This window comes from Rana temporaria, chromosome 4 (genome assembly GCF_905171775.1).
Source record: "Rana temporaria chromosome 4, aRanTem1.1, whole genome shotgun sequence".
Lineage (NCBI taxonomy): Eukaryota > Metazoa > Chordata > Amphibia > Anura > Ranidae > Rana > Rana temporaria.
The window spans coordinates 157,473,422-157,485,650 of record NC_053492.1 but is presented as its reverse complement, the minus strand read 5'-3'; the positions used below and the strand labels follow the sequence as shown (position 1 = coordinate 157,485,650).

Genomic DNA, 12,229 nt, shown 5'->3' with positions numbered 1-12,229 from the left:
TCCTCGAAAGCCCTCCTTGCCTGTCTCCTGCTGCTCCTGTCGTGCCCGCTTCATCAACTGACCCAGTGCTCCCCGTGGTTGGCCCAGTCACTGTAGGTAAGACCGCGGGTTCCCTTTCAGTCACTCCTGCCTATTTTGTGCCGGCCAACATTAAGAAAGACATTCTGGATAGGAAGGATGTTAATTTAGCCTCCCTCTTGATCGCAGCTCACGATGTTGCGGACAATAAATCTTACGCTTGCGGCGACGTCTCAGTGGTAGTTAAGTCCAGGGACCACAGACTTAGCCGCAAGCTCTCCGTCCCTGAATTCGTGTTAGCTTTCAGCATCTATAGGGATGTGATCTGTTCAGTCAGTCCTCAGAGGAGGGAGGAGTTGGATCTATATTTATACGCAGTAGTGGAGCTGGGCTACAAATATGGCGGGTCGGCTTTCTACGACTATCACCGGTCGTTTTCTGCGAAAGCGGCAGCCGTATTCATTCAACACCAGGCGATGACCGACTGGAGTGTGGTAGATACAGAGCTTTTTTGTCGGCATTTCGCAGGACTAAGGTCCCCAGTTTGCTCCACGTGCCAGTCCTCCACCCACACGGCCTACTGGTGCCCCCTCATGGGCCCCCCTGCTGTGCCAGGGCCTTCCAGAGCTTCCTCTAGTTTATTGCCGACCCCTAGCACTTCGGCCTCGTTTGACAAACTCGGCAGGCCGATTCAGTATCTGGGCAAATCACAGCTGTGCAACAATTTTAATCAGGGTTCCTGTAATTACAGCCAGTGCCGCCTGCTACATGTTTGCGCCACCTGTTACAGGGCACACCCCAAGTCATCCTGTACGCTTAAGCAGGGAAAGTCCTCATGACTAAGCCGGATCAACATTTCCGTCTTACGGTCCTGTTTGGCTTCCCACCCTTCCCCCTCCCTTTGTCAGTTTCTAGTTGAGGGATTTGTTCGGGGGTTCCACACGGGCTTTATCACGCTGCCTCAGGGCACTTTCGAGTGCAAGAATCTTCTGTCCTCAGGCCTTGATGTGGAGGCAGTGGATGGGCTGCTCCAGACAGAGCTGGACAAGGGGTTCGTCATTGGGCCTTTCACTTCCCCTCCATTTCATCAGTGGAGGGTCAACCCTCTGGGCCTAGTTAAAGGGAAATTTTCAAATAAAATTCGATTAATCTATGATTTGTCAGCTCCTCATTGCTCGCGGGTACCCAGTCTAAACTCCTTGATTCCATCAGAGGAGTTTTCTCTGAAGTATGCATCAGTTGACCAGGCCATCCAGCGGATCATATGCATAGGTAGGGATGCTTGGTTGTCCAAAGCCGACATCGCGGATGCATTTAAGCTCCTTCCCATTCAGCCTTCCCTGTGGCAATGGCACGGTATCAAGTGGAAGGGTATGTATTTTTTCGCTACCAACCTGACGTTCGGCTCCAAGAGCAGTCCCTGGATTTTTAATGTGTTCGCGGATGCGTTCAATTGGATTCTCGTCCATGAGGCAGGTTGTCAGGAGGTTTTACATTATCTAGACGATTACCTCCTGATTGAGAGTGCAGGACGTACGCCCTCCGACCTCCAGAAACTGGTGGCGGTGTCTTCCGCTCTCAATGTTCCTTTGGCAAGTCAGAAAATGGAGGGCCCAGGCACCTCTCTCACTTTCTTGGGAATCATCCTGGATTCCCAGACCATGCAGGCAAGGTTGCCAGCAGACAAATTGGCCAGGATTAGGGAGCGGATACATGGTTTCACCATGTCCCGAGTCACTTCCAGGAAAGATCTGCAGTCACTGCTGGGGATGTTAAATTTTGCCATGAGAATTGTCCCTCAGGGCAGGTCGTTTATCTCTCGGTTGCTCGCCTTGCTCCCCGCAGCCCCTGATGCAGATTCATTGGTCAGGTTGGACGCGGCAGCTTCAGCAGATCTTCGCATGTGGGATCATTTCCTCCGGGACTGGAACGGTGTGTCAATGTTCATACCCACAGTATCGGAGTCATCCTTTCGGGTGGTTACGGATGCCGCAGCCACTAAGGGATACGCGGCCATTTTTGGTACCCATTGGCTGGCCGGACCATGGCCGGATGAATGTCGGGCAATTCCCGGGTTCGTCCGGACGTCGGCCTTGTTCGAGGTTTACCCCATAGTCGCTGCGGCTCAGGTATGGGGACATTTGTGGACAGGCAACTCAGTAGTATTCTACACGGACAATCAGGCAACCGCGGAGATTGTTAACAAGGGAAGGTCAGGGTCACTGCACATCATGGCCTTCATACGCAGGCTCATTTGGATTTCACTCCAGTACAAATTCCATATCCACTGTAATTTCATTAGCGGGGTACAGAATTCTGCTGCGGACGCTCTATCACGGTTTGATATGTTGTCCTTCTTTCAGCAGGTCCCGGACGCAGACGTCTATGCCACACCGTCCCCACAGGTCTCCCAGCTGAGGATGGACTAAGCTTACACTGGGCGGGGGCGTTAGGGTTAATTAACAAGTCGTTGGCAAATAACACTAGGAAGGCGTACGGTACCGCCTGGCGAACCTTCCAGACTTTCCTGGCACAATATCCCAGGGCGGATCCATTTGACAACCAGTATCTCTTGTCATTCGTGGCTTATTGTCACTTCCAGCTGAAGTTGTCCCATAATACTATCAGGGGGTATCTGGCAGGCGTCCAGCATTTCATTTCTCTGCTCCATCCTGGCAGGCAGTCCCTGTTTGCAGCTCACTCAGTCAAAGCAATCCTCAGAGGGATTCAGAAAAGCAGCCCACCAACCTCTACCAGCAGGTTACCCATCACAGGGCACATCTTCCGGGCCATGTCAGACATGCTGTCTGGGGTTCCATTTGGGTTACTACCCAGTCTGGTACTGAAGGCGGCTATTTATCTGGCCTTCTATGGTTTTCTGAGGCCAGGGGAGTTTACCCGTACAGGGGCCAACTCCCGTACTCTGGTAGTAAGTCAATTAGTTAGATTCCCTGACCATTTTGTGTTACGTTTGGAAGCTTGCAAGACGCAGCAGACAGGGCCTGGCACCAATATCCGGTATTTCAGGGTTGAGTCAGGTTGCTGCCCAGTTTCGGTCTTAGATTCACTTTTGGCCCAGTTATCAGGGGTACCCAGGGACAGTCCACTTTTGCCATTCAATGGGGCCCCCCTCACTTCAGCATTGTTCATAAGATATTGCCGCACCCTTTTGGGGAATTTAGGTTTGAACCCCATGTCATATTCAGGTCATTCCTTCAGAATCGGGGCCGCCTCATCAGCCTCACGTCAGGGGGTCCCGGTCCACGTCATTAAAAGGTTAGGTAGATGGAGGTCTGCTTGTTACGCTAGGTACATTCCGGAACCACTCACAGAGATGTCACTGGCTTTTGCCCATCTGGCCGATTGATGTTCAAATCAAAATAAATCATCTATTCTCATACATTTGTCCTAGTGTCTTTTGTTTTTGCCCCCTTTTAGGCATACTGACCTCGTGACCACGGCACACCTCAGGTCACCATCCATCTCACATCTTTCTTTCCCTAACTTGCCGTTAGAGGCACCGAGTACAAGTTAGGAGGCGGGACGCAGGCCCGCCTACATTTGTAGGAGGGGCCTCGCCCTTTAAGAACAGCGTCCTCGCCTCCTCCCACTGTCGGCTCGGCTTTCCGGTTCTCCCTCCCTCCCGTTCCCTTCTTAAATTATCTTCTTGTTCACCTTTTTTTCCTTTTCTATTTCACATATCTTCTCGGGTATGCCCCCTTTTAGGCATACTGACCTCGTGACCACGGCACACCTCAGGTCACCATCCATCTCACATCTTTCTTTCCCTAACTTGCCGTTAGAGGCACCGAGTACAAGTGAACATGTTGTTCATGTGTTGAAAAGGCATTGCAGTTTGTGTATGTGACTGCGTAGCCAGTCCATTCAGGGTGCCCATGCCGACCTGTGTCCACAGCCAAAGTACCAACTCACATGCCCCTTGTATCAGAACTGGTCCACAGAGCAATGGAAGAAGATGGCCTGGTGACCCACACTTTTTCATCATGTGGATAGCTTGTGTGTGTGTGTGTGTGTCTGATGCTTACCTGGGTGGGAGATCCCACCAGGATGAAGTATAGGAAGGCAAACCGGTAGAGGCATTGTGATGTTTTGGACAATGTTCTGCTGGGAAACCTTGAGTCGTGCCATTCATGTGTTTGTTAATTTGACACGCACCACCTACATAAATATTGTTGCTGACCAAATACACCCCTTCATCAAAAACGGTATTCCTTGATGACAGTGGCCTCTTTTAGCAGGATAATGTGCCATGTCACGCTGCACAAATAGTTTGAGAAACACAAAAACTAATTTGAGATGTTGGCTTGGCCTTCAAATTCTCCAGATCTCCATCCAATCGAGCATCTGTGGGGTGTGCTGAAAAAACAAGTCCAATCCATGGAGGCCCCACCTTGCAACTTACAGGAGTTAAAAGGTTCTGCTATTGAGGGCTTGGTGGCAGATACCGCAGCATACCTTTCAGAGGTCTAGTGGAGCTCATGCATGGTCAGGACTGTTTTGGTGGCAAAACCGGGACAATATTAGGTGGAAGTTCATAATGTTATGGATAATTGGAGAACATTGTGAGGCACTGGCTTTCAGGATTGTGGACCATGTACTGTATATGTCACTTTTTACCTTCCCATGGTTAGGGCCTACACAGTAACTTATTTTGTTCTGGGTCCTGGAGTCTGAAGGCTTTGTGTGGGATTAAACCTCCTTTCCTAGGTCCCTATTTTACCTGGTAGCCAGACTTCATTATTCTCAGCCATCCACAGGCCTTTATACTTTATATGTGAGCTGACTAACACTCGGGGCTCTTTCTCTCCTGGGTACCCCTGTCCCATGCAGTCACTGTTTTTTTGAGTTATCACTACCATTAGGGACTCCATAAATAGTGTTTGGTCCACAGAAAGAGAAGTTACTGAGGTTATCTTATTGGTGTGTGTGTATATATATATATATATATATATATATATATATATATATATTAAATATAAAAAAAAAAATAGTGTGCTTAAATCCAACTGCTAATACATTGTGCTCCCAAGCAGAAATCCTCCACTGACTCCTCAAAGGTGTCTGCTCATTCCAAAGATATTGTGTGTGTGTGTGTGTGTGTGTGTGTGTGTGTGTGTGTGTGTGTTTTTTTTTTTATGTGTCATCTATGCCCGCCGTCACATAGCCTAAATGGAAAGTGAGCGGAAATCCCTCCAGTGAGGGAATCGCATGGTGTCACCAGAACTAGTGTCCCCAATGGAAGATTTTCCACTCTATTCCTGTTCTTGGGGCAACCCAAAGTTTTTTTTGGATTTTCTTTTACTTTCACCTTCAACAATAATAGTAAACAGGACAAATGTAGTGAATAATGGAGGCACAGACCACAATAAAAAATAAAAAAAAACTGACAGGCGTTCTAATCTCTCTCTCCACTCTAGCCAAAAAAAAAAGGTTTTCCCTTAATTATACTTGAAGCCTAGTTGATTACTTTTAATGTATATAAACCTTGTTAATACTTCCTGTAGCACTTTACAGATTAAAAACAAAGAGTCACATTCATTACTGTATCTGCAGCTTGACAGCATTACAAATTAAAGGGTTCAATTTGGAATAAAGATGATCTGAACTGTGAAAGTTTCACCAAAAAAAGGTAACCAGAGAGTGAAAGATCAGTCAAAAGTATTGTCTATAGCAGTGATGGCGAACCTTTAAAACTACATTTCCCATTATGCTCCAATGTAGTTCCAAAACATCTGGGGTGCCAAGGTTCTCCATCACTGGTCTATAGGCTCCTTCCAACAGATCCCCCCCCCCCCCCCTGCTTTTTTTTTTTTTTAATCATGCCTTGCTAGAACTGTCTGTGTGGAGGTGGTCATCTTGGCAATGGAAGAGCATTGCTTCCTTGTCTTACTACTGCTTCCCTGAAGACTGGTGAGCCAATGACTGGTGGGGGAATATTAAAGAAGCAACAAGAGAGGAAAAGAGAGCACAGAAGCAGGATGCTCCCTTCCCTGCAGATGCTCAGTTACAGCTTTCTCTAATCTGTACATCACCAAATTTCAGTTCAGATCTCCTGAAACTAGCAATCAGAGGAAGCAGTGCCTTAGATCTCACACTGCAGATATACAGCTATGAGGGCACAGGAAGATTGCTTTTGCTTTTCAGGAGGAAATAAAAAAAAAAATGCAAAATTTTTCAGGAAACTCCTTAGGCACAATTAGAAATTCTAGATGTTCCCTCTACAACAGCAAATCTTCACATTTTGAGATTCAGGTCTATACTCAAGATAAGAGCTCAATCCACAGGTAGTAATATGTGACCAGGCCAATATAGAAGCATTATACTGATGATGATATGTCTGAGATCTTTCAAAGCGTAAGATGGATTCCTCCTGCATCCTTTCTAAGATGGTATTCTTGAGTTTCCTTTGGATTTTGTTGGCCGTTGTCTGAAATCCAGTTTCCTGTATCCTCTACATTAATGAATACCATAATGAGTTGCTATAACTGTATTTTGGCATTTGGCTCCAGAAATAAGGCTCAGGGTAGCTGTTTTGGGATGGGCTTTTCTTTGGTTCGTTAACCACTACTTTAAAATTCTTACATGACTGATTACAAGCTTGCTTAAAGGAAATGCAGACCTGTTCATTTAGTTAAATTTAGCAGTTTCATTAAATCCAAATTGTTCTAAGCAAATGAATTTAAGGGCCGAGTTATTGAATAAGAAGCTTTTTATTGTCCTTGCGTGCAAATTTGTTATTCCACATAATGCAATCAATACGCAGAACACATTTTAACCACCTTTTTATACTTTTTTTTTTTTTTCATTATTTATATATATATATATATATATATATATATATATATATATATATATATATATATATATATATATATATATATATATATATATATATTTTTTAATGCCTCCTTTATGACGCTGAGGTTTTTCCCCATTAACAGTTTACAGCTTACAATCAATCATATGCCTTCCCTTTTTGGACAGTAACCATGGAAATCCTGTTTGCTTGTTTTTAAAGAACAAAATTGGACATCTTCCAAAATAGATTTAAATGTAATGGCCAAGAAATAAATATAATGGATATTTTGCAATGGGCAGTATTTTGGACTCGTGTGCATGGATTTTACATTTTCTCTATTTTGTGTTTGGTTTCTCCAATACTCCAGTGTTCTGCCAAAAACCTATTGGACAATGTATTGGCGTTCCTAAAAACTGGACCTATAGGGATTGATTTACTAAATCTGGTGTAGCTTTGTATAGAAACCAATCGGCTTCCAGTGTTTTGTTCTCCCTTTTTTTTTTTTTTTTTCTCAAAGCTTAATTTGAACAGGCTGAAGCTAGAAGCTGATTGGCTACCATGCACAGCTGCACCAGATTTTTCACTCTCCAGTTTTAGTAAATGAACCCCATAGTGTTCTTGTATGGTGATGGTAGGTGCCCTGAGCGATATGCTTGATTTGTGTGGTCACATAGGAAGTATGTAGAACAAAACACCAGGGTCACCTAAACTAGAACTAAGGGCAAAACTTTTTTATTTGTATTGTATAGAATAAGGGAGGGTTATAACTGGTGTCTGTTATTTTGCCCTCTGTGTCCTATTGGAGACATTTGCCTTTATTTAAAACTGTAAGCAAAAAAAAATATCCTTCCAAAGTGAGGGAATCCCTGGTTGTTACTAGGATCACCAAAAATTGTTCTCTGTTTGAAAGATTCCCCCCTCCTGTATCTTTTTTTTGTTTTTATGTCCTACCAAAGCAGCCACTTTAATATGTGACCCTTTTTCTTGCAGGCATTTCCCTTTGTTGGACACAAATACTACGTAGAATTTTCAGCCAATGTCTACCAAACAATGGTAAGTTCAAATTGATGACTGGAACTAACAGAAAATCAATGTTACACACTGAACTATGACTGCCACTTATGGTAGAGGACACTTGTACATGAATTTAACCCACCGAGATCATCTCTCCCCTATTATAGGAGGATGTTGGATTGTGCAGTGCATCCGTATTTTTCCTTGATGAGAAGCCTCACCCTTCCATTTCTGTTAACTGCTCGGGAAGTAAAGTGCAGAAGCAAGCTATAGATGATGACTATGAGTTCTATCAGAAAATGAAAGCGCGAACCTCTCCACTTACTGGAGAAAATATTCCTGGTGAGGGTTTGTTTTTGTTATTTTGGTTCTAAATTGTAATTCATCTATTTTGCATTGACAGGGAGGTACCTACCTCCCCGCAGCAACACTTAAAGGACTGTGTTAGGTAGCAGGGTGGCATTTTCCTCAGCAAGTACAAACAATTTATGTTGGATTGGTGGCCTTGAGTGGAGCTACTGCCCCATTCAAACCTTAATTGGCTCAGGATCTGCAGTAAGTAACAGCTGTTGGGTGTTCTACAGCTATCGTCTCCCTGTTGTGCTCAGAATCATGTGGTTTAAGACAACACCGACATTTCCACATGGCCACCAATCCCTGGACACACTTTATATTAAGCACTTTTAGCCCACAAGAACTAGCCATGAATGGGCCTGTTGATTCTGTTTGCCTCCCAGATCAAAAGTTCCCAGTCAACCCCTGGTCACAGAACAGACCCACGTTCCTGTTTTTCTCATTGCTTATAGTTTTGTTACAATACGAGAACAAGATCTGGGGTGACTTCATAAAATTTACAGTATATGTCAAGACAAATGTACCACTTCTAATTAGTTCTGCTAAGAAAATGGGTGATTGCGTCATAGTCTCTCTCCCTTATATATGATTAGCAAATTGTACACATATGGTAATATTAAAGTGCCTTGCTTTGCTTTCCTATTGGTTTTGAGCATTTTACAAGCTACATAATACTGGTAACATGAATTAAACTATATCTTGTATGTTTTACAATAAATGTAATTTATTAAGAATGGAGCAGTCATAAACTGGAGCAGCTGTGCATGGCAACCAATCAGCTTCTACCTTTTTCATTTTCAAAACTTAAACAAGCTAAACCTAGAAGCTGGTTGGTTACTCTGCACATGTGCTCCAGATTATTTCTGCTTCAGTTTTATTAGGTTCCCCTAGTATGTTTTGTCAAATTGTATTCATGGCCTGTCGTTTCTCTGGTATCAGACAGCTATGGAAACATTGAACCACAATTGGAGCCGGTGTGGCAATTGGCTATCTTGGGAAGCAGCTATGTTATAGTGGATAAGGCCACAGAAGATCGTGATTATACTATGGCACAAATTAGGACTGTAAAGCAAATTGTAAGTATAACGCACCAAAATTTTAAGGTTAGGGTTTTTTTTGTGAATTGCCAATAGGTGCTTCTGAAGCACACATAAAAGATTCAATAAGTTTACATGTAGATTTGCGGTATTTTTCAATAACTGGTAATTCCATCTGTAATATTTTCTACATGTATCATATAGGTTATATTTATGAAGAGCTGCATACTTTAAGTTGGTCTCAGCTTATGATCCAAATTACATATTGCATATCTATAGGGGGCCTGTACACAGCACCTGCAAATTTTTTAAACCTAGCTTTGAAAGTCAACTGTCATAGAAATCACTTACAATGTAGTTTGCCAGTGACAAAGTCTCTTTAATAGGAAGTTTGATGGCGGAGGAACCGTGCCAACCTCCTAACCCTTTACATTAAGACATTCACAACAATACCACCAGTATCCAGTTTAAAAAGCAGGATGATGGCTACAGTATATGGTTGCCATGCTTGCTTTACAGTGCTGTGGGGTTTGGTTTAGTGTCAAACGGGACAAAGTCTGCATCATTATTGTATATTCATCACAAGTTTGTGTTGGTCTCCTTCGGGTACACTAGTTTTCGCTCACACCTCCAAAACGTATTGTAAGTTTAACTGATTTACACCAAACTTGACCCTAACACACCTGGATAACTATTGGCATTAAATTGTAGGCTTCCTTGCTCACAGGCTGTAATGAAATATCTATGTACACTGTAATTCATCTTTTGTACATAATATACAAATAAAAGTGGTGGAAAGGAGAACTGGAGGTGCTGTGCAATCAGTTGTTGGCTTTATACTCCAATTTATTAGAAAAAAAAAAACAAATTAAATATCACGGTTGTAGTGTAGGTTTCATGGGGAGCACATATATGAGGGTTCTTCAAAACATTTCTGCACTTCTTTTTATATATAAAGGGTGTGGAATCTTTTTGAAGACCCCCCCTCGTAAATAAAAACAACAGTGTATATATACTGCAAATAGAATAACTGTTTGCAAAACAGGGATGGGGCCTACAATATTATACCCTACTAAACTCTCCTTTTGTAAATGCTTGTTTTCTTGGCTGACCTACTGATTGAATGAATACTTTGAGTTATTTAACTGGAAAAAGGGAGATTTTTTTTTTTTTTTTTTTTCCTGCCAAAGTTTGAATTACAAAAAAATGTTTAGTGTCGCATTTTACTTATTATTATTTTATGTATTTAATTTTTTTTTTTTTTTAGCCACGACAGGATAAACTCATTGCCTTCGATTACGATCTTTATCTTTATGAAAGACCTTCAGAGGTAAATGACTTGTCAGTGTATAAACATAATGCTGTATATGAGATCAATTCTAGATAAAAAAAAATTATGTACAGTATTTGATTATATTACATTTCCTCTCCTCTAGGAAATGGTGCCGTGTAATCTGCATGTGGTATGGGCCCCTGGAAGATCGCCCAAAGTGGACTACAGCTGCCATGATTATACAGAGAATGGATCTGGTAGCAAAGCAGAAGAGGGATCTGCCTTCCTAGGGAATTTTAAATAAAATTAGTTCCTAAAATGCAACAAAAGTTATTTTCTAAAAGTTGATTGCACAAAAGACTGAGTTGGCCAACTCTGATTCACTATTTCTTATCCAGGCGCTATATTACAAGCTCATTTCATTCCATTATGGGAATCTTTCATTTTCACTGACATCCTTCTTTTATGTAGCCCATTATTATGGCTTGGCCTTTTTCCTGGAAGTACTACATAATTCTATAGCCTGGGCAGAGTGTCTGACTTTCTCAGACAAAAAAAAGACATTGCTAAGAATATTGATATTTATCTAGGTTCTCATGCTGAAATTCTACATTAGCCCATGAATATTATAGCAGTGTCAACAATTATTGAGAAAAATTGGCAAAAATGTTTTAGGGTCCATTTACACTTTATTATACTTTATCTAATATTACACCTCCAAGTGCAAAAAAAAAAAAGTGCTGTCTAAGGGCTCTTTCACAAAGGGCGGATCAGTGATGATCCGCCCCGTGAACCTCTGCTTGCTCACTGGGGATCGCGCCGCTGACCCGGCGGACGACAGGGCAGTCCCCACACACTGTGCAGGGACCGCCCTGTCTCTTCTCCCCTCTATGGGGGGGATTGGATGAACACAGACCGTCTGTTTGTGTTCACCCGATCCGATGACGGATGGAAAAATAGGGTTTTCCTCCGTCTGCAGAATCAGAGGATTGCAGAACCGGGTGAGATTGGGTGTCAGCAGATGTTCATCCGCTGACACCCGCAATCTCATAGGGACCAATGTATGTCCCTTTTTTCATCCGTACACAGATGGATGAAAAAGCAGACATACGGTCCGCCCGTGTGAAAGAGCCCTTATTGTTTTCAATGGTACAGTTTTCACCAATGGATTTTTATTTTCAGCCTTAAAAATCCTGCTTAGTTTCTGCATATAAAGTGCACTATGCATTTGCTTTTTAATACAAAAAGCTGCAGAGAAGTCTTCAACTACCCCAACTCCCATATCTAAAACAAGTTTAAAAAAATAAAATAAACACACATTCCCTGCACAATATGTTAAAAAAAAACACATTTAAATGCATATGATGTAAATGGGCCCTAAATTTTTTGACATAGGTCCAACTTCAAAAAAGCAAAGAGCAATGCTCAAACGCACTTACCCATAGCAATCAATCATAACTCTGCTACGATAAAAGCTTGTTGCTATGGGATGCTGCACATCGCTGCTTATTTTATTTGCACTAAACAGCAGTATACTTTTTAAATGGTTAATTTGAAGGCTGTGGCATTACACAGCTTTTTTTTTTTTTGAGCTAACCATTTTCTAACATATTAAGAACCATGAACTAGGTCTTTAATATCGGTCTTATTTCACCCACTGTGGTCATGCAGCTTACACAAATAATAACGGCCAAAGGTTAGTGGACCGCTAGT

The 12,229-nt window shown here is 42.6% G+C and overlaps 1 protein-coding gene across 1 annotated transcript in view; it reads left to right on the top strand.

Moving 5' to 3' along the window:
• The window catches only part of LOC120936702 (retinoic acid receptor responder protein 1-like), a 41,721-nt gene extending 30,468 nt beyond the window's left edge, over positions 1–11,253 (top strand). The window contains exons 2-6 of the mRNA XM_040349259.1: positions 7,829–7,891; positions 8,020–8,194; positions 9,146–9,282; positions 10,511–10,573; positions 10,680–11,253. Of these exons, the coding sequence (XP_040205193.1) occupies positions 7,829–7,891; positions 8,020–8,194; positions 9,146–9,282; positions 10,511–10,573; positions 10,680–10,820 (579 nt within the window). The 3' untranslated portion in view covers positions 10,821–11,253. The remainder of the gene's footprint in view (positions 1–7,828; positions 7,892–8,019; positions 8,195–9,145; positions 9,283–10,510; positions 10,574–10,679) is intronic.
• The last annotated feature ends 976 nt before the right edge of the window (positions 11,254–12,229 follow it).